Below are 27,501 nucleotides of genomic sequence, written 5' to 3' on the forward strand. Positions count from 1 at the left end.
CAATAGTGGGAAATAAGCAGTTTTAGACTAAATGCTACTCTGGTCCCATCTCATAAATATCAAAAGAAAGATCAAAAAAGATCAAATAATTTCAAAGTAATTTGTCATATTCTGGGACAAAGTTAAAAAATATTTATAGGAATATGAACATATCGAGCAACAAACAATATAAAATTCACAAAGTCTGATGTCTAATCTAAAATTATCCAGCATGTAAAAAAGCAGGAAAATTGACTCATATTGAGAGGGAAATATTTTATCCATTGAAACAGATGTATATCAGACACAGATGTTAAAAATAACAAAGAGCATTCCTATGATCATATTCCATGTGTTGAAAAAACCACAAAACAGATCCCAAACCAAAACACAAAAGATTATCCTAATTTGAACTTTTAAAGAAGAAAACTACAAGACTGACATAAAAAAATAGTGATTTTAATAACAGCAAATTAGACATTGCAGAAGAGAAGATTAGTTAACTTGAAGTATAGCAAGAGAAACTATCCAAAAGTTTGATGGAGAGATAAAAGAATTTTTAAAAATGAAGAGAGAAACAGTCAGCTGTCAGAAAAAGTTTAAGTGACATAATATATGTGTAATTGGTCCCAGAGAAGGGAGAGGAACATAAAAAAAAAATTTGAAGAAATAAAGGCTAAATATTTTCAAGTTTGATGAAAACTATAAATTCACAGATACAAGAAGATCAAACACCAAACACAAGAAACATGAAGAAAAGCTACATCCTGATAAAACTGCTTAATATCAGGGATAAAGAAAGACTCTTGAAAGCAAACACAAAAGCAAGACATCTTACATGTAGAGATACAATGACAAGAATGACAGCAGACTTCTCATCAGAAGCAATGCTGAGAATGCAGTAGGCATTTACTTTAAAGCATTGAAAAAAGAACTGTCAGCCTAGAATTCTATACTCAAGGAAAATAACTTTTGAAAACAAGAAAGACTTTTCTAGACATAAAAAAGCTGAAAGAATTTACCACCAGCAGACCTGTAGTATAATACTCTAAATATCAAAGTCCTTCAGGCAGAAGGAATGATACTCGATGGAAATGTTAATCCTCGCAAAAGACTGAAAAGCCTCAAAAATGTTAATTACTTGGATAACTATATAGGATTTCTTATCTATTCTTTATAGTATTTAAAGCACTTTAGGAACTTTCTTGGCAGTCCAGGGATTAGGACTTCACCTACCAAAGCAGGTGGTACAGGTTCAGTCCCTGGAATCTTAGCTTCCACAGGACTCATGGCCAAAAAAACCGCAAAAAGACATACACAACTGAAGCATTATTCTAACAAGTTCAATAAAGAATTTAAAAATGGTCTACATTAAAACAAAATCTTAAAATAAAATAAAGCATTTTAAAAGATACTGTATTACAATGTCAATAAAATATGAATAACAATGAATAAGAAATTGCTGAGTTTATAACATACATAAAAGTAAAATGTATGAAGAGTACAAAAAAATAGAAGAGGCGAAATAGAAGTATATGATTGTAAAATTCTTATACTACATGTAACATCACTTGAAAGTAGATTGCTACAGTAAAGATGCATAGAAGAACATTGGAGCCAACACCAAAATAACAACTTTATACTGATATAATAAAATTTTAAAGCATCATTTTACAATGATAAAGAGGTCATTCATCAGAAGGAAATAATAATTATATATATATAATTGTCATTAACAGTTTAATGGCACCCCACTCCAGTACTTTTGCCTGGAAAATCCCATGGACGGAGGAGCCTGGTAGGCTGCAGTCCACGGGGTCGCTAAGAGTCGGACACGACTGAGCGACTTCACTTTCACTCTTCACTTTCATGCATTGGAGAAGGAAATGGCAACCCACTCCAGTGTTCTTGCCTGGAGAATCCCAGGGACGGGGGAGCCTGGTGGGCTGCCGTCTATGGGGTCGCACAGAGTCGGACACGACTGAAGCGACTTAGCAGCAGCAGCACAGCAGTAATTGTGAAGAAGTGGAGCGAAGGCCCCTAGGTGCACTTAGAACGTTCAGAGAAGGGAAGAAGCAGGGGCAAACTATAGAGTATACTATGCGAAAGTTTCCCATTACCAAGATTTTATTGGTGCAGGAGAGACAAAAATGGACCACTGAGGATTTCTAATTTAAGAAAATATAAAAAGTGAAATTTCAGTTAGACAAAAGTCAGAATATAAAACCAACTCTGAAAATTGGTTATTTCACCCTCTTACACCCATATATTATGTGCTCAGACATGCAAACACACATAAATACATACTATGTTCAGTAATATGATTTTTGTGTTTTTTTTTAAATTATCTGTCAGGCTCTGTAGTTAGGAAAACATATATAATACTTGGGCTTTTAAATAAAAATCCTGCTTTGTCTTTTTTTTAATGTAGACTGATTTTTTTAAATGTCAAACTAAACCTAAGTTTTATTTAAATGTCAAACTAAACCTGCTGCTGCTGCTGCTAAGTCGTTTCTTCTTCTAGGAACTCTTAATTCTAGAAGAGGAAGAGTTGGGGCTTATAATTCTATCCACATATTTCTTTTTGTTAATTTTCTGTCTCTTTTCCTTGACCTGCACTCCAGATTTGTTTTTGATCCATTTTCCAATTCATTAATCTATTAATTGAATCTAATCTGCTGTTTAATCTATCTGTTGAATTTTTATCAATATTTATGCTTAAGTAATAGAAGTTCACTTGCCTTCTATTAAAATCCATCTAGACCGTCTTTGAACACTTCTTGTTCTTTGCTCAAGTTTTATTCCAAGCTTCCCATAGCACTCTTTCCTTAGTACCATCTGTGCTTATATGGGTGTGTGTTCAGTCATGTCTGACTCTGCGACTCCATGGACTGTAGCCCGCTAGGCTCCTCTGTCTATGGAATTTTCCAGGTAAGAATACTGGAGTTGATTGCTATTTCCTACTCCAGGGGATCTTCCTGACCCAGGGATCAGATTCTCATCTCTTGTGTCTCCTGCATTGGCAGGAGGATTCTTTACCACTGAGCCATCTGGGAAGGCCATCAGTACTTGACTCCTGGTAAGTGCAAAAGATGTAAAATCCTACTTGTGAAATGCAAATATGTTTTGTGAGTCTTTGGATATTTGTAATATTGGTACTAGCTGACAGGAACCCACAGAAAACCAGCTGACTAATTTGTCTGAGTGTAAGCAGAACAGATCTGATAACTGCTGCTGCTGCTAAGTCGCTTCAGTTGTGTGTGCCTGCCAATGCAGGAGCTGCGGGACATGCAGGTTCAATTCCTGGGTTGGGAAGATCCCCTGGAAGAGGAACTGGCAACCCAATCCAGTATTCTTGCCTGGAGAATCCCATGGACAGAGGGGCCTGGCCAGCTACAGTCCATGGTATTGCAGAGTCAGACATGACTGAAATGACTGAGCACACATATGTTCTATACTATATGCATGTGTCTGTTTCATATTATATCTATATCATCCTGTATAACACCAGGTCCCATAGTGGTGACTTAGGATGGAGCAGTCCCAGCTTTAACCTTTGATGGTGGAGCTGCTTTTGGATTTTCTAAACAATCTTCTAGAGAGTTGAAGCTCCAATATTTTGGATACTAAATGTGAAAAGCTGAGTCTTTGGAAAAGATGCTGATGATGGGAAAGACTGAAGGCAAAAGGAGAAGAGGGCAGCAGAGGATGAGATGGTTAGATAGCATCACTGACTTAGTGGACATGAGTTTGAGCAAACTGTGGGAGATAGTGAAAGACAGGGAAGCCTGGCATGCTGCAGTCCATGGGGTAGCAAAGAGTGGAACCTAACAGTGACTGAACAATTTTTTAAAAGGGGATATAGCTCCCCCTGGTGGAAAATAATAAGATTAAAAAGAAACCCTCTTAACTAGTGTATTCTATAATGCACCAACAATAAAACTAATGGGTATGTAATAACCACATCCAGACTATTAATTATTTAAAGCTCTTCATCTTATAACAATAAATAACAACATGTTGTAGGGATTTATCCTTCTCAAGCAGAGATATATTTTCAGTACTTAAAAAAGAAATATTCAATAATGCCACCTCCAAACCTAACGGCAAAATTTCCGTTAGCCTAATAAATCACAGTATTATGCTAATGGGAGCACAGCCCTAGATCTGGCTCAAATATGATTGGCATCTTCTATGGAGCCCAAATTCACAGGGCTTCACCCTTACTCCAGAAAATCATCTTAGTAAGATTCTCCCTGAGCCACAGAGACCCAGGGTGAGAGAGAGCAAACAACCACAATTCTAATCCTCTGACTCGAAATCAATCCAAGAGTACTGGGAGTTAACAGTGGCCACATTTTTAAACATTCTTTCCTCTAACAGCAACTTCCCTCTATCCTCATAACCACATTGATGTGGCTAATAAAGCCCAAAGGCTCACTGAGTTATTTACTTTTAGTGATTATATCAGTCAGTTTTATTTATTTTATATATATATATATATATATATATATATATATATCAATCCTGGGCTCCCTGGTGGTCCAGTGGTTAGGAACCTATGGGCCAATGCAGATACATGGGTTCCATCCCTTGTCTGTGAAGATGCCACATGCCACAGGGCAACTAAACCCATGAACTGCAGCTACTGATGTGTGAATGCCCTAGAGCCGATGCTTCACAAAGAAGCCACCGCAATGAGAAGCCCAAGCACCACAGCAAAGAACAGCTCCTACTCACCAAACTAGGGAAAGCCCTCACACAGCAACAAGATCCAGTGAAAACTCAACACCATTTATGATAAAAACTCTCCAGAAAGCAGGCATAGAAGAAACATACCTCAACATAAGAAAAGCCATATACAACAAACCCACAGCAAACATTATCCACAATGGAAAAAAAATGGAAAGCATTTCCTCTAAAATCAGGAACAAGATAAGGGTGCCCACTCTCACTACTACTATTCAACATGGTTTTAGAAGTCCTAGCCACAGCAATCAGAGAAGGAAAAGAAATAAAATGAATCCAGATTGGAAAAGAAGAAGTAAAACCCTCACTGTTTGCAGATGACATGATCCTCTACATAGAAAACCCTAAAGATACCAGTAGAACATTACTAGAGCTAATCAGTGAATATGGTAAAGATGCAGGCTATAAAATTAATACACAGAAATTCCTTGCATTCCTATACACTAACAATGAAAAAACAGAAAGAGAAATTAAGGAAATAATCCCATTTATGATCTCAACGAAAAGAATAAAATGCTTAGGAAAAAAGTTACCTAAAGAAACAAAAGACATATATACAGAAAATTGTAAAACACTGATGAAAGAAATGAAAGATGACACAAATAGACAGAGAAATATACCATGTTCATGGACTGGGAGAATCAATATAGTGAAAATGAGTATACTACCCAAAGCAATCTATAGATTCAATACAATCCCTATCAAGTTACAACGATATTTTTCACAGAACTAAAACAAATAATTTCACAATTTTTGTATGCTTTTTGTATGGGAACAGAAAAAATCCTTGAATAGCCAAAGCAATCTTGAGAGAGAAGAATGGAACTGGAGGAATCAACATTTCTGACTTCAGACTATACTACAGAACTACAGTCATCAAGACAGCATGGAACTGGCACAAAAACAAACATAGATCAATGGAACGAAGTAGAAAGCCCGGAGATAAATCCACACACCTATAGACAACTTATCTTTGACAAAAGAGGCAAAAATATACAATGCAGAAAAGACAGTCTCTTCAAAAAGTGGTGCTGGGAAAACTGATCAACCACATGTAAAAGAATGAAACTAGAACACTTTCTAACAGTATATACAGAAACAAACTCAAAAGTCATTAAAGATTTAAATGTAAGACCAGAAACTATAAAACTCTTAGAGGAAAACATAGAATACTCTGACATAAATCACAGCAAGAAACTCTATGACACACCTCCCAGAGTAATGGAAATAAAAACAAAAATAAATAAATGGGACTTAGTTAAACTTAAAAGCTTTTGCACAACAAAGGAAACTATAAGTAAGGTGAAAAGGTAGCCTTCAAAATGGGAGAAATAATCTCAAATAGAACAACTGACAAAGAATCTCCAAAATACTGAGCAGCACAGGCAGCTCAATACCAGAAAAATGAACAACCCAATCAAAAACTGGGCCAAAGAACTAAACAGACATTTTTCCAAAGAAGATATACAGATGGCTAATAAACACATGAAAAGATGCTCAACATGACTTATTATTAGAGAAATGCAAATCGAAACCACAATGAGGTGCCAAATGGCCACCATCAAAAAGTCTACAAACAATAAATGCTGGACAGGGTGTGGAGAAAAGGGAATCCTCTTACACTACTGGTGGGAATGCAAACTGGTACAGCCACTATGGAGACCAGTGTGGAGATTCCTTAAAAAACTGGAAATAGAACTGCCATCAGATCAGATCAGATCAGTCGCTCAGTCGTGTCTGACACTTTGTGACCCCATGAATTGCAGCACGCTAGGCCTCCCTGTCCATCACCAACTCCCAGAGTTCACTGAGACTCATGTCCATCGAGTCAGTGACGCCATCCAGCCATCTCATCCTCTGTCGTCCCCTTCTCCTCCTGCCCCCAATCCCTCCCAGCATCAGAGTCTTTTCCAATGAGTCAACTCTTCGCATGAGGTGGCCAAAGTACTGGAGTTTCAGCTTTAGCATCATTCCTTCTAAAGAAATTCCAGGGCTGATCTCCTTCAGAATGGACTGGTTGGATCTCCTTGCAGTCCAAGGGACTCTCAAGAGTCTTCTCCAACACCACAGTTCTAAAGCATCAATTCTTCAGCGCTCAGCCTTCTTCACAGTCCAACTCTCACATCCATACATGACCACAGGAAAAACCATAGCCTTGACTAGACAGACCTTTGTTGGCAAAGTAATGTCTCTGCTTTTGAATACGCTATCTAGGTTGGTCATAACTTTCCTTCCAAGGAGTAAGCATCTTTTAATTTCATGGCTGCAGTAACCATCTGCAGTGATTTTGGAGCCCAGAAAAATAAAGTCTGACACTGTTTCCACTGTTTCCCCATCTATTTCCCATGAAGTGATGGGACCGGATGCCATGATCTTCGTTTTCTGAATGTTGAGCTTTAAGCCAAATTTTTCACTCTCCACTTTCACTTTCATCAAGAGGCTTTTGAGTTCCTCTTCACTTTCTGCCATAAGATATGCCATCTGCATATCTGAGGTTATTGACATTCTCCTGGCAATCTTGATTCCAGCTTGTGCTTCTTCCAGTCCAGCATTTCTCATGATGTACTCTGCATATAAGTTAAATAAACAGGGTGACAATATACAGCCTTGACGTATTCCTTTTCCTATTTGGAACCAGTCTGTTGTTCCAATATTACCATATGTAAAATAGATGACCAGTGCAAGTTTGATGCATGAAGCGGGCACTCAAAGCTAGTGCTCTGGGACAACCCAGGGGGATGGAATGGGCAGGGAGGTGGGAGTGGTGTTGGAGTGGTGTTCAGGATTGGAGGACAATCACACCTGTGGGTGATTCATGTCAATGTAGGGCAATAACCTCCACAATACTGTAAAGAAATTATCCTCCAATTAAAATGAATTAGTTAATTAAAAAAAGACCAAGTGCAGTCAAGGAGTAAATTAAAATATTAGTAATAAAAATGCTGTGTTCTGTTTTTTCCACAATAGTGAAAGATGTTTATCAGTTTTCACAATCAATAGCTGGGGGGGGGGTGGGGAAGATAATTACAGTTGCAAACCATAATGGAAACATGATTAATGATTAACCTAACAATATAAAATAATTACATACAATTTACAGGGTCAAGCACAGTGATGCGGTAAGTGGAAGTGCAAGTCTTTTAGTTGCTGCATTTAATCCATTTACATTTATATGTATGATCCTATTACTGTTTTTTCAATTTTTTGGGGTTTATTTTCTGTAGATAGGTATATCCCTTCTTTTATTTCCTGCCTAGAGAAGTTCCTTTAGCATTTGTTGTCCAGCTGGTTTGGTGACCTTGAATTATCTTAACTTTTGCTTTCCTGGAAAGCTTTTGATTTCTCCATCAAATCTGAAGGAGAGTCTTGCTGGGCAGAGTATTCTTGCTCGTAAGTTCTTCCCTTTCATCACTTTAAACATATTACAGAAGCCATTCCCTTCTGGCTTGTAGAGTTTCTGTTGAGAAATCAGCTGATTGCCTGACGGGAGTTCCCTTGTATGTTATTAGTTATTTTTCCCTTGTTCCTTTTAACATTTTACCTGCCTTTAATTTTTGTCAGTTTGATTACTATATGTCTCAGTGTGTTCCTCATTGGGTTTATCCTGCCCGGGACTCTCTGTGCTTCCTAGACTTGGTTGACTATTTCCTTTCCCATGTTAGGGAAGTTTTCAGCTATTATCTCTTCAAATATTTTCTCAGGTGCCTTATCACTCTCTTCTCCTTCTGGCACTCCTATTATGTGAATGTTGGTATATTTAATGTTGTCCCGGAGGTCTCTTAGGTTGTCTTCATTTCTTTTCATTCTTTTTTCTATATTCTGTTCTGCAGCAGTGATTTCCACCATTCTGTCTTTCAGGTCATTTATCCATTCTTCTGCCTCAGTTATTTTGCTATTGATTCCTTCTAGTGTGTTATTCAGGCTTCCCTTGTGGCTCAGCTGGTAAAGAATCTGCCTGCAATGTGGGAGACCTAGGTTCAATCCCTGGGTTGAGGTGATCCCCTGGAGAAGGGAACGGCTACCCACTCCAGTATTCTGGCCTGGAGAATTCCATGTAAGTCCACGGGGTCTCAAAGAATCAGACACGCCTGAGCGACTTTCGCTTCACTAGTATATTATTCATCTCTGTTGGTTTGTTCCTTAGGTCTTCTAGGTCTTTGGTAAACATTTCTTGCATCTTCTCAATCTTTGCCTCCATTCTTTTTCCAAGATGCTGAGTCAACTTCACTATCATTATTCTGAATTCTTTTTCTGGAATTTTGCCTATCTCCACTTCATTTAGTTGTTTTTCTGGAGTTTTATTTTGTCCCTTTATCTGGGACATAACTTTCTGCCTTTTCATGCTGATTAACTTTCTGTAATGTGGTTTTTGTTTTAGTCACTGTATGGCTGTGGTTCTTTCTTCTTGTGCTTGCTCTCTGATAGAGGAGGCTAAGAGGCTTGTGTAAGCTTCCTGATGGGAGGGACTGGTGGTGGGAAAAGCTGGGTCTTTCTCTGGTGGGCAGGGCCTTGCTCAGTAAAACTTCAATCCAAATATCTGATGATGGGTGGGGATTTTTAGCCTGAGGTGACCCAGCCTTCATAGGTCTGTGGGTTCTATGTTTGGGTTAATGGCAACCTCCAAGAAGATTTACACCAAGGTGACCTTCATAGACTACTGTTGCCAGTGCCCCCATCCCTGCGGTGAAACCCTGCTGATCCACATCACAGGAGACCCTCCAACACTAGCAGATAGCTTTGACTCATTCTTCTGTGGGGTCATTGCTCCTTTCCCCTGAGTCTTGGTGTGAGCAAGGTTTTGTTTGTGCCCTCCAAGACTGGAAGTCTTGTGGAAGTCTTGTAATCAAATCCCACTGGTCTTCAAGATAAGATTCCCTGGGGATTTCCAGTCCCTTTGTCAGATACCCAGATTGGGAAGTATGACATGTGGTTCAGAACTTTCACACCTTCAGAACCTTCAGAAGTGGGAGAACTTCTTTGGTATTATTGTTCTCTAGTTTGAAGAGAATGGGATTTGATTTTATTGTGATTGTGCCCCTCCTCCATTCTCACAGTGGCTTTTTCTTTATCTTTGGACATGGGGTATCTTTTTCTGGTAGGTACCAGCATCCTCCAGGGTCTTCCCTGGTGGCTCAGTTGGTAAAGAGTCTGCTTGCAATGTGGGAGATCTGGTTTCAATCCGTGGGTCAGGAAGATCCCCTGGAGAAGGAAATAGCAACCCACTCCAGTATTCTTGCCTGGAAACTTCTAGGGACAGAGGAGCCTGGTGGGCTACAGTCCATGGGGGTTACAAAGAGTCAGACATGACTAATGAACATTTTCAGCATCTTCCTGTCCCTGGTTGTTCAATAGTTGTGATTTTGGTGATCTCGCAGAAGGAGATGATCGCAAGTCCTTCTATTTCACCATCTTCGAACTGGAAAAAATTCTGTGTTCTTAAAAAACATCTCTCATTCTTAAAATTTGACATGGCAATGAATATAGGAACTTAAGATGATTTAATGACAAACACTTTTCAGATTACCTTTTTGGTGAATGTCCTTTATATATGGAGCCATGGCAGTCTGAACAAATCAGGAACATAGTCCAAGTCCTAAAATACAAAAATAAATGTGTTATGCACTATGATATGTATGTAATCAACTCAAAGGCAATAGACTAATCAATCTTTTAACTACTTGCAAAGCTACATTAAACACTAAGTAATTATAATATTCATGTTGCCTGAAAAGAACTAGTCTGATGTGAATTTGAAAATATGATCAATCAATGGAAAGGTCTAAAATTATGTTCAAAATAAATGGAACTTTCATCAGCACCATGGTGATGAAATAAGGATAATAACTTTAAAAATATCACTTCTCTTTTGTGATCTATTAGCAATTTTAATTCCAAAGTTCTATTAAAACCTAAAATTCCCAACACTATACAAGCCCTGAGCATTCATTTTGAAAACCCAACATTAATTCTCAATAGAAGCCAATGATTTCACATGTAGTCGATAGATTACAGAAACCAATACAGGAGACCAAAATGGTAGATTGGATTAAGAGTCACTGGGAGTGATGTAGTTCAAAAGTATCTCATTTTCAACCAAACTACAGTTTAAAGCACAAACTAGATAATTACTTTTGTTACTATGGGTTTATTTTTTAAAAAATAATTCTATCAAGTAAAAGCAGGTACTTACATAGACTGAATATCACAAAGTTGATGGCATAACTATACTAAGACTTTTACATATTTTCTAACAAGCTATATCATGTGACTGTTTCTCTTGTCTAAATGGAATTTCTGCTGGTTAGTCCATGCCTCGGGCCAACATCAAGGCCCTACATTTTAAAAGAAGAAAATTTATTCCACTGGAATTAACAGAAATATTCAAAGTTAGGACTAAGACATTTATCATGTACCATATATGACAGCATAAAAAACTTCCTTGCCAAGAAAGCTTTTCATAAACATACTTTTATTGAGTATATAAGTTTTCATTCTCTGGAGATCTCCTCATCTGTTCAACCTTTCCTTCCTGTTGGGCATTTAGGCCTTTAGTTTTTGTGTATGTAATACATGGGGCTGTGCTATCCATCTTTAAGAGCAAAGCTCTTCTGCAGTTAGCTGTATTTCCTTAGGGTAATTCTGACTTAAGTGATGGCAAATAGCCAAAAGACTTACACTTTTTCCCTAAGAATAAGAAAAAAAAGAAGGGAAAGTGAAAGTCACTGAGTCATGTTCGACTCTTTGTGACACCATAGACCATACAGTCCATGGAATTCTCCAGGTCAGAATACTGGAGTGGGTAGCCTTTCCTTCTCCAGGGGATCTTTCCAACCCAGGGATTGAACCCAGGTCTCCTGCACTGCAGGCATATTCTTTACCAGCTGAACCACAAGGGAAGCGTGAAGAAGAATTCACAAAAAATAAGAAGACCTCACATTTTAAAGTTTTACAATAAGTCACATAATCATTTCCTTGTAATTACCCATGTGTGGTTACTTAGCCATTAAAATTACCACACAACTTAACTTACAGACTATTTTACTTTTGCAGCAGTTAGCAGACATATGGTTATCTCTGAGAATTAATCAAAAATCAAATAATCACCTAGAAGGGTGGGATGGAGTAGGAGGTGGGAGGGAGGTTCAAGAGTGAGGGGACACTGTATACTTATGGCTAATTCATGTTGATGCAAGGTGGAAACCAATATAACATTGTAAAGCAATTATCCTACAATTAAAAATAAATTTAAAAGAAAATAAATTATCCAGCTTCTCTACAGATAGTAGCTGAGGAACTAGAAGTAAAGCACAAAGTATAATTTACTTTTTAAAATTTAAGTTTAACAATAATATAATCAAAATTTGAAAAAATGTGTAAGATCTTATTTGCTTTACATATTCAAGTACAGATGCTGTGGATATACACTTATGCTTTTTGGGGTTATGCCCAGGGAAATCATTTTATCACAGTGAGTTTTTGGTTATTGTTCTTTACATCCAAGCATCATCATTTTGGGGTGAAAATCCACATACTGAACCATGCTAACTAAAGAAAAGTAAATTATTACAGGGTCACAGAAAAGACAAGAAACAGAGAAATATCTGTAACAGTGATAGCAGATTTCCCTATGCCCAGTGCTCTCCAGAAAGGATTTCCCGCAAATGGCAAAGACTTCTTGATAAAAGAAATGATCTATTTCTAACTCACCAGGTGTAAAATCTTTGCTATTCCAAGCTTATAAATCAATTCAGACAAAAATCACCTCTGCCCCTCACTATTTGGTCTGATGTAAACACAAGAGGTCAAAGGGCAAATCTGCTCCAATCAAACCTCCAGTTTTGCTCCTTACCTCATTCTAAAATAGGTGGCTGTCTTCAAGTTATTCCCTAACTAAAAATAAAGGCAATTCCCAAAATGCAAAACAAGAGAACTAAAAAGTCTAAAGAAAAATACTATCATAAGATACTGTTTTCTGCTGAACAGTGGTATGTTGAAAGGCAGGAGCTTTGTCTTAACGTGGGGTCCCTAAGTCTCCAGCAGTGTACCCAGTGGGCACTTAGTAAAAGTTGGTTGAGATAATAGAGAATATATTTCAAAACAGGTCTTATTCTTAAAGGTTTATTCACATATCTCTCATTTTTCATAAGCTATGAGGCATAATCAAGGAGTATTAAACCTCTAATTTCCTATTAACTGCCTTAGAATCCCTTTCTTCTGACTTGTTGAAATTCCTCATGCCTACTGTAAAGATACTATGTAAAGGTTTTTCACAGGGAAACACTTTCTACTACATCAGAGACCTTGGCACAGCAAAGTCTCACGCAAATACATAAGGGCAGTGCAGAAGTATTTCTTAATTACTGAGAAGTTATTTACATATTTCCCCCTGTATAATATGCTATAAGATAGTATGCTATAAGACGATGGATGGCTTTTACAATCATAAGAGCAAATTCAGACATGATGTGATATACATACAAAAAGACTATTAAAATAAGAGAAATTTTTGAAAGACAAACGTATCTATAATTAATTCTATGCTATTTCTCCAGGACATCTGAGCTCAGAAAGGTCAACAGAAACTACTCTGAGATGAGAAGCAGAACTATCTGATGAAATGTCTGTCAATCTCCAATTAAACTGTTCTACAGACTGCACACAAAACAGAATCTTTTCATTAGGGATTTCAGAGAAGGATGATAAATCTGACTTAGGGATTTCAGAGAAGGATGATAAATCTGACTTTGGGATTTCAAGTCAAAATGCTTAGTAAAAGTATGAAATTCAAACAAAGTTGTGTCTGCGATCGTGGGAATATCGTGGGAAGAGAGGAAAGCAAGACACGAACAAATGGATACCACACAGACCAGACAAAGCCCACTTTGTGGCTGACAGATGATTCAAATGACCACGATAGGCTGCAGAGACAATGCAAACTCCAAAACAAAGGGGAAAACTGCATTGCCAATCAGAATCATGTAGTTTTAAATGTTTCCTTGTTCAGATTCTTAAGTCATCATATCTGCCAGTGAGTGTTTCACTGGTCAAGAAGCAAATGGAGAGGCTCATGAGATCTGCTTTCTCGATGAAAGCTATCTGAACAAGTGGAAGACATGGCAGAAAATGTCAAGAAGAAGCAGAACTGGCTATCAGTCTGCCTTAACTCCAGTGCACAGGAACCAGCAAGCAGCCCATGTCAGAAAGGGAAGGGACAAGGATGCAGAAGCATCAGAGACCCCCTTACTAGAAAAGACTGACTCTCTCCAATAGCTTGTGTTCTGTTTTGTATTTCTAAGATCCAGTACAGTGTTCAAGAAATATTTATTTTTAAGTAAATGCTAAACTACAATAGTGATTGCAGCCATGAAATTAAAAGACGCTTACTCCTTGGAAGGAAAGTTATGACCAACCTAGACAGCATATTCAAAAGCAGAGACATTACTTTGCCAACAAAGGTCCATCTAGTCAAGGCTATGGTTTTTCCAGTGGTCATGTATGGATGTGAGAGTTGGACTGTGAAGAAAGCTGAGCGCCGAAGAATTGATGCTTTTGAACTGTGGTGTTGGAGAAGACTCTTGAGAGTCCCTTGGACTGCAAGGAGATCCAACCAGTCCATCCTAAAGGAGATCAGTACTGGGTGTTTTTTGGAAGGAATGATGCTAAAGCTGAAACTCCAGTACTTTGGCCACCTCATGCGAAGAGTTGACTCATTGGAAAAGACTCTGATGCTGGGAGGGATTGGGTGCAGGAGGAGAAGGGGACAACAGAGGATGAGATGGCTGGATGGCATCACCGACTCGATGGACATGAGTTTGAGTGAACTCCAGGAGTTGGTGATGGACAGGGAAGCCTGGCGTGCTGCAATTCATGGGGTTGCAAAGAGTCGGACATGACTGAGCGACTGAACTGAACTGAACTGAAACTACAATAACTAAAATAATGTAGATATTCCAGAATTCCTGAACAATAAGAGACTCGATGATCCCAGAATAAATCTATGTACAATTAATAAACAAGTGATATACTGTTTGTGAGAGGCACTGTGCCAGGCAAGAATGAATAAAACCTGGTCTCAGTTCTGTGAGTGCTTATCAGGCTGTTTTTACTTTACTAGAAAATAAAGGCATTTATTGGCCATACCCAACTTCTAAATTGAAGAAGTTTCTTCTTCAAGTGTGATGTCCTAAGGTCAAATACACAAGCCTCTCCTCCAGGCCGAGGACACCTCTGTCTGCTTGAACCCTCACTTGTTGGGGGTCATCTCCCTCAACACCAGGTGGGGCACTCTGCTCAGTCCCATAGTAGCCTAGCTCTGTTCAAGTGCAGTACGGCGGAGACGGGGCTGCTAGAGCAGGCTGTCTGGGAGGCAGAGCTGTCAGGGAGGCAGGGTGTAGATCTAGGGAAAGCCCAGCTGCTTGCTGGGTTCTTGAAATCATTCTGAACCTGCATGTATTCAAGAAGGTGCTGCAAACCAAGGAAAAGCCACATCACAGCCTAAGTAGGACAGCTTGGGAATTCCCAGGCAGGTTCTGAAGCTGTCTCCATTTATCTAGCAGTCCTGTGGAACTATGATTCTTAAATCTTAAGAATACAAAACTAGGTCTGGGTCTTAGCCCCCACCCCCACCCCCAACAACAGTGACCTGAACTCTTCTAAGCTTACTTAGAGTCTTAAGAATATGGAATTTCAGGAAAAAACTATCACAAGATTAAAACACACACACACACACACACACACACACACACACAGATGCCATATTCCCCTTTAAATCTCTGAGGCCTGGCATTATGAGTGTGCTCAGTCTCCGAGTCATGTCCCACTCCTTGTGACTCCATGGACTGTAAGGTCCTCCGTCCATGGGATATTCCGGGCAAGAATACTGGAGTGGATTGCCATTTCCTCCTCTAGGGGATCTTCCCAACATTATGTACTGAACTAAAATAGATAGTACTCATGCAGTAGGACCATGCTGAAGAGATGGCATCTGACAGCTTTTCTTACCAGCTGTATACTTCAGTTAGCTGTGAGTGACTTAAGTGACTGAATTTGTACTCAGGTTTTTATGAGAGACTGAGATAATAAGAATATATGTTGCCTGTTTTAAAAGTATTTAACTCTGTAGAACCCCAATTATGGAAAGTTCAATTATGCTGCTAATGGTAATTGTAAAATATACCTTCAATGTAGTAGTGTGATATTTTTCTATTTACTGGGAGAGGCAGTAAATACATCACAGTTATACTTTAGTGGAAGGGAGAAGGACATTCTCAGCCACCTAGGGAACAGTAAGGTCTAAGGCATCAATGGAAACAGTTGTATTATATCACATTCCTGATACAATCTTTCTGCCATGCTATGTTAACAATAGTTTAAAAATAATAATAAATAAAAACTACCACAGAAAACAAGAATATCTTCTTTTGATGACATCTGAAAAAAGTGATTACTGCATCTCTGTGGAATTATTGCCTGCATAATTGGGCCATGAAACCAAACTTAAAGTTCACTTTTGCTAAACAGAATTGCTACTCTGAAAACTGTCTAAAAGCATTAAATTTTGTTTTACTTTAAAAAAAAAGACTATATTTTGCCTATATATTGTCACAGCAGGGCCAAAGGACAAGGGAAAATTATGCAGGAATAATAGGATGTCAGACAATTGGTTCCATTAGAACACATGAGGTATAGGTACCACTGACTACTCATTTTCTAAACTACACTATTCTGTGAGCACTGAAGTGCTCATTTCACCCTGAAATATTTAGAACAGTACACTGCATATGCCAGTCCTTGGTAATTTTCATGCAATATGTATATATGTGGCTTTAGAACTTACAAAGTGTGCATGCATGCTCATTCATGTCCGACTCTTGCGACCCTACGGACTGTAGCCCACTAGGCTCCTCTGTCCATGGGATTTCCCTGCAAGAATATTGGAGTGGTTAGCCACTCCCTCCTCCAGGGGATCTTCCCAACCCAGGGATCGAACTCAAGTCTTCTGCATCTCCTGCATTAATAGACAGATTATTTACCACTGAGCCACCTGGGAATCCCTTAAAAAGCACATCCATACATAAATTATCAAAGCTTCTCATTTTTTAGCTTCCTCATAAATAAATGTCTTATGTGTGTTAATGTTTCACCTTGTAATCACAATAAGCCTTTGCGGTATTATACTATACCCATCCCACAAATACGGAAAACAGACCTCCTGAGGAGTTCACACCATAAAGAGTGTGTAACCAGGATTTGAAGCCAGATTTGTGTTACTGTAAACGAGGGTTCTTTCAAAAATAAAAAGTGGACTCACAATGTGATCTTAACTTTAACTGCATGATGTAAGTATTACACTTTACAGACTCATTCATTCAATAAAGACATATTGATCAGCAATACCTGAACTCAGAAATTCCAGATGTTCAAGCTGGTTTTAGAAAAGGCAGAGGAACCAGAGATCAAATTGCCAACATCCGCTGGATCACTGAAAAAGTAAGAGAGTTCCAGAAAAACATTTACTTCTGCTTTATTGACTATGCCAAAGCCTTTGACTGTGTGGGTCATAATGCTGCTGCTAACTCACTTCAGTTGTGTCCAACTCTATGTGACCCCATAGATGGCAGCCCACCAGGCTCCCCCCTTCCTGGAATTCTCCAGGCATGAACACTGGAGTGGGTTGCTGTTTCCTTCTCCAATGCATGAAAGTGAAAGTGAAGTCGCTCAGCCATGTCCGACTCTTAGCGACCCAATGGATTTCAGCCTACCAGGCTCCTCCATCCACGGAATTTTCCAGGCAAGAGTACTGGAGTAGGGTGCCATTGCCTTCTCCAGTGGATCACAATAAACTGGAAAATTCTGAAAGAGATGGGAATACCAGACCACCTGACCTGACTCTTGAGAAACCTGTATGCAGGTTAGGAAGCAACAGTTAGAACTGGACATGGAACAACAGACTGGTTCCAAATAGGAAAAGGAGTATGTCAAGGCTGTATATTGTCACCCCACTTATTTGACTTATATGCAGAGTACATCATGAGAAATGCTGGGCTGGAGGAAGCACAAGCTGGAATCAAGATTGCCAGGAGAAATATCCATAACCTCAGATATGCAAATGACACCACCCTTATGGCAGAAAGTGAAGAAGAACTAAACAGCCTCTTGATGAAAGTGAAAGAGGAGAGTGAAAAAGTTGGCTTAAAGCTCAACATTCAGAAAACTAAGATCATGGCATTCAGTCCCATCACTTAATGGCATATAGATGGGAAACAGTTGAAACAGTGGCTGACTCTATTTTCTGGGCTCCAAAATCACTGCAGATGGTGATTGCAGCCATGAAATTAAAGGACGCTTACTCCTTGGAAGGAAAGTTATGACCAACTTAGACAGCATATTAAAAAGCAGAGACATTACTTTGTCAACAAAGGTCTGTCTAGTCAAGGCTATGGTTTTTCCAGTGGTCATGTATGGATGTGAAAGTTGGACTATAAAGAAAGCTGAGCGCCAAAGAATTGATACTTCTGAGCTATGGTGTTTGAGAAGACACTTGAGAGTCCCTTGGACTGCAAGGAAATCCAACCAGTCCATCTTAAAGGACTGAATATTCCTTGGAAGGACTGAATATTCATTGGAAGGACTGATACTGAAGCTGAAACTCCAATACTTTGGCCACCTGATGTGAAGAACTGATTCATTTGAAAAGACCCTGATGCTAAGAAAGATTGAGGGCAGGAGGAGAAGGGGACGACAGAGGATGAGGTGGTTGGATGGCATCACTGACTCAATGGACATGGGTTTGGGTGGACTCTGGGAATTGGTGATGGAGAAGGGAGGCCTGGCGTGCTGCAGTTCATGGGGTCGCAAAGAGTCGGACACAACTGAGTGACTGAACTGAACTGAACTGATAACCTTACCTTCTGCTTTGGACTGAATGTTTGTGTCCCATCAAAATTCATATGCTGAAGTCCTAATGCCCAGTAGAATGAATGGTATTATGAGGTGAGGGCTTTGGGTGGTGCTTAGGTCATCATTGGAATTCTCCCTAGCTCCTTCTGACATGTAAAGATACGATAAGGAAAAGAGGCCTTACCCATCCATGCTGGCACCCTGTTCTCCAGATCCCCTTCCAGCCTCCAGGACTCTGAGAAATAAATTTTTGTTGTTTACAAGCTACCCAGTCTCTGGCTTTCCTGGTGGCTCAGATGGTAAAGCATCTTGCTTACAATGCGGGAAACTTGGATTCCATCCCTGGGTTGGGAAGATACTCCGGAGAAGGGAATGGCAATCCACTCTAGTACTCTTGCCTGGAAAAACCCTTGGACGGAGGAGCCTGGTAGGCTACAGTCCTTGGGGTCGCAAAGAGTTGGACACAACTGAGTGACTTCACTTCCACTTCCAAGCTACCCAGTTTCTGGCATTTTGTTATAGAATCCCAAGGCATCTAAGACACATTCCAAACACTGTTCCAGGCATGGGAGACACAGCAGTGAACAAAATTGTCTTTGGAATTTACATTCTAGGGAGGGGGTGGGAAGAGGAAAAAAGAAACCCAACAAATATTTGTCCAGTTGGCAAGTGCAGTGGAGAAAGATAAGGCAAAGTAAGGGGTTAGGAGGTACTAGGCAGGATTGGAGAAGGCGATGGCACCCCACTCCAGTACTCTTGCCTGGAAAATCCCATGGACAGAGGAGCCTGGTAGGCTGCAGTCCATGGGGTCGCTAAGAGTCGGGCATGACTGAGCGACTTCACTTTCACTTTTCACTTTCATGCATTGGAGAAGGAAATGGCAACCCACTCCAGTGTTCTTGCCTGGAGAATCCCAGGGATGGGGGAGCCTGGTGGGCTGCCATCTCTGGGGTCGCACAGAGTCGGACACGACTGAAGTGACTTAGCAGCAGGCAGGATTGGGTAGAATTGTAGCTATTGAGTATGGAGTGGTCAAGGGCAGAGGTCATTCATAAGATATCTGAGTGAGCAGAGACCTGAAGGAAGTAGAGCCAGCCATGGGTCGCCTGCAGAAAGAGTGTTCCAGATGCAGAGATTATTAAGTGCAAAGTCCCCAAAACAGGAATGTTCTTGGCCTATTGGAATATTAAGCTGGTGCAAAAGAAATTGCGGTTTTGCATTGTTAAAATTTGCTGATTATTGGAACATGTTTTTAAATAAATGTAGTTATGTTATACATCATTTTAATGAGCATTTCTTGCTTTATTATTATTTTTTGTGTGTGTCCTAACGACTTATTACTTGCTATGTGCTTTATATTTATTTCAGACTATAGAAACAATGTGAGACAAAAAGGAAATTTGAGTGACAGTCTTATTTGAGTTCAAAATGGGTTGCAAAGCAGCGAGACAATGTGCAACATCAACAATGCGTTTGGCGCAGGAACTGCTAATGGACGTACAGTGTAGTGGTGGTTCAAGAAGTTTTACAAAGGACATGAGAGCCTTTGGAAGTTGACAACGACAGATGGAGAGCAATCATTGAAGCTGATCCTCTTACAATGACACGAGAAGTTGCCAAAGAAGTCAACCGTCAACCGTTCTATAGTCATTTGGCCTTTAAAGCAAATTGGAAAGGTTAACAAGCTAGATAAGTGAACTCATGAACTGACGGAAAATCAAAACTATCATTTTAAAGAGTTGTGTTGTCTTATTCTACACAACAACAATGAACCGTTTCTCAATCTGACTGTGATGTGCAATGAACAGTGGATTTTATAGGACAATTAGCGACAACCAGCTCAGTGACTGGACCAAGAAGAAGCCAAACTTGCACACACACAAAAAAAGGTTATGGTCACTGTTTGGTGGCCTGCTGCCAGTTTGATCCACTACAGCTTTCTAAATCCCTGAGAAACTATTACATCTGAGAAGGATGCTCAACAAATCCCTGAGGCGCAGTGAAAACTGCACAGCCTGCAGCCAGCTTTGTCAACAGAAAGGGCCCAATTCTTCACAACACCCAACTGATGTCACACAACCGACACTTCAAAAGTTGAATGAATTTGGTTACGAAGTTTCACCTCATCTGTCATATCCTCACCAACCAACCACCACTTCAAGCAGCTTGACAACTTTATGCAGGGAAAACCCTTCCGCAAGCAGCAGGAGGCAGAAAATGCTTTCCAAGAGTTCACTGAATTCTGAAGCACAAATGTTTGTGCTACAGGAATAAACAAACTTATTTCCTATTGTCTAAAATGCATTGATTGTATCGGTTCCTATTTTGATTAATAAAGATGTTTTTGAGCCTACTTATAAATATTTAAAATTCATGGTCTGAAACTGCAATTACATTTGCACCAACCCATAATAATAGCTGGGAGGTCAACGTGCCAGCAGTGCTAATAACTGGAGGGGAGTGGGTGACAAGAAAGATATGAGGCCAGAAAAGGAGCTGAGACTAAATCACTGTTTTTTAGATCACTTTAAGGACTTTGGATTTTACTCTGAAGGAGATGAATCATTGGACAGCTTTCAACCAACACAGGACATGACTAACTTGCATGACTGCTCCTGCAGCTACAAGAATAGGCTGTAGAAGGGCAAGGAGAGACGGGGCAGGAGGCTATTTCTACAGTCCAATCAGAAGGGTGGTGCTTTATACTAGAATGATGGTGAAAGACAAGTTTGACTGCAACGGTCTTGGCCTGAGCATGAAGAGATGGAATTGCCATTTATGGAGACAGACAAGACAAGAGGATGGAGGGAGGCAGACCTGGGAATGAAGATCAGGACTTTCAGCTTTAAACATGTTACTTCTAAGATGCCTTTTATGAAAGATATCAAAAAGGCAGCTGGACACCTGAATACAGGTTTTACAGGAGGACATGTCCATGTTGGAGGTAAACATGTGGGGTCTAGCAAACCTACAGAGCAGATGAGTCAGGGAAGGGCCTACGAAACAAAGAGCATCCAGTCAAGGAGACTGAAAAAGAGTGTGAGGGAGGAAGACAGAAATCATGACTTCCAGAAGAAAGAATTTTAAAGAGACAGTGATTAATTTGGTTCAATACCAGTGAGAGGTCAAGGAGGGTGAAGGTCAAGACTGACCACTGAATTTAGCAGTCATCGGCCAGTGTGTGCCTGCTAAGCTGTTTCTGTCGTGTCCAACTCTTTTCGACCCTATGGGCTGCCAGACTCTTCTGTCCATGGGATTCTCCAGGCAAGAAAAGAACACTAGGAGGCTATTGGTGTTACTAGCTTCCCTGAAATGAGAAAACCAATGTTCTTAAAGATTAAATAAATTGAACAACCAGGGTCACATAGCCAGTTAGCAATAGAACTGGGCCCAGAACAAAACCCTGAACACAGGCCTTCAGAAGTGAGCCTTGTTTCCTGAATTCCAGACCAGGCTCTTCTACCTATTATGACCATCCTTCCCATGGTAACTGCCATTCATGAGGGGGGCTTTAAAAAAATACTAAGACAATAAACCAAAAGGAATGAATGTCAGTAGAATTTGGGGGCACAGTGACAGTCAGACCAAGGTTTGGCATTTCATGACAGACAATGGCCCTCAAATGAAGTAGACAGACACTGCAAAGAGGGCAGGCCCAGGTGTCAAACACAACTCAATGCAAAGGAAGGTTTACATCTCCTCAAAATGAATTCTGTGCGCATTGCTCATTGCATTTTGCTAGGTGATTTCCATGTGAATAATTAAGATTCCCAGGTAAATAATTAGGCCTGATTACCAGATGTCACTAGTGCTATGTATAGTCAGGACTTGAAGAGAAGGGATCTGATTCTGCATGCTCTTTCCTTCACTTGACTTATCAAGGTGCTCACAAAGGGGGATAGAGAGAGGATATATTTTCACTTTCAATTTTAATAATTCAAACAATTTTTTAGGGGGCCAAAGGCACAAGAAACTCCTAAACCATTCAGGTGCAAACAGTTCCTATTCCCCCCTCAAACTCCACTCCCAGTAGTCAATCCCAATTCCTTTAAGGAATCCACTGTTGCCACATCTGCTGAACGATTTTGCAGACTAGGAAGTGAAGATTTCCAAAGCGAAGAGCAGAGATTTCCAAAGGAGCTGCACGAAGTGGGGACGGAGGATTGACCATCCAGGACGGGAAAGGCGGACACTTGGCCAAGGAGGGGATGCGCGAGGGCCCCCGGGCCGAGCCTCCTCCGGAGCGGGAAGCCTGGCGGGGCTCTGGCTTGTCAGAGTCCAAGCACCACCCACGGGGCCCAGACCGGAGCTGCGACTGCAGCTGATTCGGCGCCCTCCCTTTCCGCCTCTCCTTTCGGGGCCGCTGGGGGGACTCAGTCGCCCGGCGCGGTGAATGAGGTTACCTGACACCGCCCCGTCTCCCCAGAAAGCGGAGGCGCAGTCCCGCGCACTGCATACGGCGAGGCGGGACCCTCCTGCGCTCGCCGGTCCCCTGCCTCCGCCCCGGCGCCCAGTCTCCGCGGCCCCGCGGCCGAGGTGGCCGCCTGGGGGAGCCCAATTCCGGGCCGGAGGGTCGCCGAAGCCGGCGCAGGGTCCACGCTCCGCTCGTCGCGCGCGCGGAAGCCCAGAGCCGCGCGGCCGCACGCGCGCACGGCCGCCCCGTGGGGCCTCCGCTCCCGCGCGCCCCCTACTGGCCGAGCGCCACAGCGCCCCGCCCGGCCCGGAGGCCCCGCATTGCAACACTTTGAGATCAGGTCCAACCATCAAGCCTGCAAAACGTTGATTAGGGTTGCTGGCTCAACTCTTTCCTTCTGTTTTTGAAGTTTGCGCCGAAAAGTTAAAGTTTCTCCCTGCACTCCCCATTCCCTTCCAAATTCTGAGTTTGAGAAGGAAAAAAATCAAACAAGATAAATAAACGGGAGCCCTCAACATTTTTTTGGCTACCTGATGCCAAGAGCCACTCATTGGGAAAGACCCTGATGCTGTGGAAGATAGAGGGCAAGAGGAGAAGGGGACCACAGAGGGTAAGACGGCTGGATGGCATCACAGACTCGATGGACATGAGTTTGATCAAACTACGGGAGATAGTGAAGGACTGGGAGCCTAGCGTGCTGCAGTTCATGGGGTCGCAAAGAATCGCACACCACTTACTGACTGAAGAACAACAACGTCTTTTCCAAGGAGCTAGAGAACTGTATTTAGGCCAGCTTTGTTTCTCTAGACAGGACGGTGAAGAACCTGTTTTGTTTGCTTCATTTTCCGATAGTTATAAATACCATCTGATCAAAGCCTGCGGGCACATGATGACCGCAAAGGTTCTTTCCTAGGTACTGAAAAGGATGGGAAAGAACCACGTTCAGGAGTCGCAATCTAGTTAATTGTTAGTGAACAAACAAAGGGGAGCCTTTTAAAAAGTCTCTCTTTTGAAACTTAATCTTTTGTTTTGTTTCCATTAATTTGCTTTTCTTTCAAGTCCAGTGGTGCTCTCTTCTTAGATTGAATTTAGCAAAGCAAGAGTTCAAGTTAGAAGAAGTAAAAGAAAACAGAAACCAGGCCTTCCTTTTTTATAGGATGATTAATAAAATTTATGGATTATCTAGACAATTATGTGATTAATAATACAAGTCAACATATATTGAGTTCTTACTATTTACCAGAAACTGTTCTAATAGCTTCATTTACTTTATAATAAAAATAAGCTTTTATGACATTTCTTTAAATGTTTTACATGTATTAGCACATTAAATAAAACAGCCCTGTGAGATGAATGGGGCTTCCCAGGCTAGTGGTAAAGAACCCTCCTGCCAATGCAGGAGACTCAGGTTCAGTCCTTAGGTCAGAAAGATCCCCTGGAGGAGGGCATGGCTATCCACTCCAGCATTCTTGCTTGAAGAATCCCATGGACAAAGGAGCCTGGCAGGCTACCATCCTTAGTGTCATGAAGAACCAGACATGACTGAAGCAAGTTAGCAGGCATGCACTTAGCAGGTATGAGATAAATACTGTAATTATCCCCATTTTACAGTTGAGACTGAGACACAGGAAAAAAGTAACTTCTCCACGGTCACACAGCTATAACTTATAATGCTGAGATTTAAAGCCAGAGGGTCTGGCTTCAGTGTCCGTACTCTCAGCTCTCACATTACACTGCCTCAGTTGGAAAAAAAATGAACTAAGATCTTACTTAATCCTCACAACAAATATACAAGGTGGGTACTATTATTTCTCAATCTTACAGGCAAAGAAATGTAAACACAGGCTAAGGAACTGTCCAGAATCACAGATCTAGTAAGTGGTGCAGGCAAGACTGGACTGGTTCCCCTGAGTCTGATTCTTAACTAACCACAAGAAGAGGGAAGCTATTTTTATACATTTAGCCATGAGGAGATAGAATGAATTGTCTCCAAAGTGTGTGAAGCTTTCATGACCTGAGCCCCTGGGTTTTAGACTCAGTCATTCATGCCCTTTCTTAGACTTAATGCTGGTCTGGACTTTCTCTTCAAGCAGCTCCAACATTCCTAAACTCCACTAGTGATGCTGAGAATACAGGCACCCTTGACCAAATGCAGAGTTAGATGAGTCCCAGATAGCTCAATGGTGAATCCTCCTGCCAATGCAGGAGACTTGATTTCAATTCCTGGGTTGGGAAAGCCCCTTGCAGGAGGAAATGGCAGCCCACTCCAATATTCTTGCCTTGAAAATTCCATGGCCACAGGAGCCTGGCAGTCTACAGTCTGTGGGGTCACAAAGAGTCAGACACGACCAACCACCCATGGACAAGACATCCTACCTATCTCGTCCCTGAGGAATGCATAGCATGTTTAGAGCAGCTGCACTCTGAGTTTCTATCCCCTTCGAGGCCCGGCCTCAGGACGCTCCTGAGAAGGGATAGCCAGTACCTCCAAGCCCTCCAGGCTCGTATTTGGGAAACAGTTTTGCTTTCTGAAGGGGAACAAAAGCAATCAAAGAGGAAGTACAGAAGATGTGTATGACTGACCACGTAACAACTTGGTTTGCATCCATTTACGAAGCTCCTCTCTTTGTCCCCGCCCAGGAAAGGCCTATTTGCACAGTATAGTGAGTTCCAGGGATGCTGGGGAGCTGATCAGGGGAAAAGATAAAAGAAAAAGTTTGGAGCAACACTTTGATAGGTTTGTATCCGGAAGGCAAGGAGGGGAATTAGAAGTTATGGACCCTCAGAGGCTGTGGCGGCACGGAACCACCCCGCAGAGTAAGAAGGTAAAGGAACTCTCAGGGAGAGGGGTGGGGAGGGACTTACACTTCTAGATGAGGGTGCTCAGCAGGGCCTCTGGGAGTCGCTGCCTCCAGGCTCTACCAAACAGTACCTGCCAGCAAGGTCTCTAAGAGCTCCAGAGTTTCTCTGTGGCTCTCAGATGCCAGATTCAGTTTCTCAGGATATGCAAAGCAGGCCATTTCTAAACATTTAAAAATCTGCTCATCTAGGCTGTATTTGACTACACCAAAGCCTTTGACTCTGTGGATCACAACAAACTGTGGAAAATTCTTAAAGAGATGGGAATACCAGACCACCTGACCTGCCTCTTGAGAAATCTGTATGCAGGTCAAGAAGCAACAGTTAGAACTGGACATTGAACAACAGACTGTTTCCAAATTGGGAAAGGAGTATGTCAAGGCTATATGTTGTCACCCTGCTTATTTAACTTATATGCAAGAGTACATCATGCAAAATGCCGAGCTGGATGAAGCACAAGCTGGAATCAAAATTGCTGGGTGAAATACCAATAACTTCAGATACGCAGATGACATCACCCTTATGGTGGAAAGCGAAGAACAAAAGAGCCTCTTGATGAAAATGAAAGAGGAGAGTGAAAAAGTGGGCTTAAAGCTCAACATTCAGAAAACTAAGATCATGGCATCTGGTCCCATCACTTCATAGCAAATAGATGGGGAAACAATGAAAACAGTGAGAGATTTTATTTCTGGGGGCTCCAAAATCACTGCAGGTGGTGACTGCAGCCATGAAATTAAAAGGGGCTTGCTCCTTGGAAGAAAAGCTATGTCCAAACTAGACAGCATATTAAAAAGCAGAGACATTACTTTGCCAACAAAGGTCCATCTAGTCAAAGTTATGGTTTTTCCAGTAGTCATGTATGGATGTGAGAGTTGGACTATAAAGAAAGCTGAGTGCCGAAGAATTGATGCTTTTGAACTGTGGTGTTGAAGAAGACTCTTGAGAGTCCCTTGGAGTGCAAGGAGATCCAATCAGTCCATCCTAAAGAGATCAGTCCTGTATGTTCATTGGAAGGACTGATGTTGAAGCTGAAACTCCAATACTTTGGCCACCTGATGCAAAGAGCTGACTCATTTGAAAAGACCGTGATGCTGGGAAAGATTGAAGGCAGGAGAAGGGGACGACAGAGGATGAGATGGTTGGATGGCATCACCAACTCAATGGACGTGGGTTTGAGTAAACCCCAGGAGTTGGTGATGGACAGGGGAGCCTGCTATGCTGCAGTCCAAGGGGTCACAAAGAATTGGACACAACTGAGTGACTGAACTGAACTGAGGCTGTGTTTAAAACAGCTGAGTATGCTGTAAATATGAAAATTTGGCTTGGGAATCAACAGGCTTTTGAGTTCACGGATCCCAGACTGTTGTCTTCACAACAAGCCAGGAGCCAATATACGGGCATCATCTTCGGCTTATTTATGTAGTATCCTAAGACCCAGTAGGAAGTATAGCCAAACACAGCCAGCACGCACAGCTCCAGCAAGCCCAGACTGACTGTGTACACCCGAATTCCGGATCCAGGGTTCTGACTGGAGGACCCACTTTGAATGCTGGCCTCAACATGGCTGATGACGGTTATTGCCTCCCCATCCCTTCATCAGC

The 27,501-nt window shown here is 41.2% G+C and overlaps 1 protein-coding gene across 1 annotated transcript in view; it reads right to left on the bottom strand.

Annotated features, from left to right (window-relative positions):
• Window positions 1-26,061, bottom strand: part of LOC147354926 (uncharacterized) — a 142,002-nt gene extending 115,941 nt beyond the window's left edge. The window contains exons 1-4 of the mRNA XM_086349356.1: window positions 25,974-26,061; window positions 25,625-25,728; window positions 23,031-23,314; window positions 10,253-10,321 (exon numbers count right to left, since the gene is read on the bottom strand). Coding sequence (XP_086205482.1) covers window positions 10,253-10,321; window positions 23,031-23,314; window positions 25,625-25,728; window positions 25,974-26,061 — 545 coding nt within the window. The remainder of the gene's footprint in view (window positions 1-10,252; window positions 10,322-23,030; window positions 23,315-25,624; window positions 25,729-25,973) is intronic.
• Between the last annotated feature and the right edge of the window lie 1,440 nt (window positions 26,062-27,501).

This window comes from Bos grunniens, chromosome 17 (assembly GCF_055505025.1).
Source record: "Bos grunniens cultivar Pamir isolate PY7600 chromosome 17, Bosgru_T2T1.0, whole genome shotgun sequence".
Taxonomy (NCBI): Eukaryota; Metazoa; Chordata; class Mammalia; order Artiodactyla; family Bovidae; genus Bos; species Bos grunniens.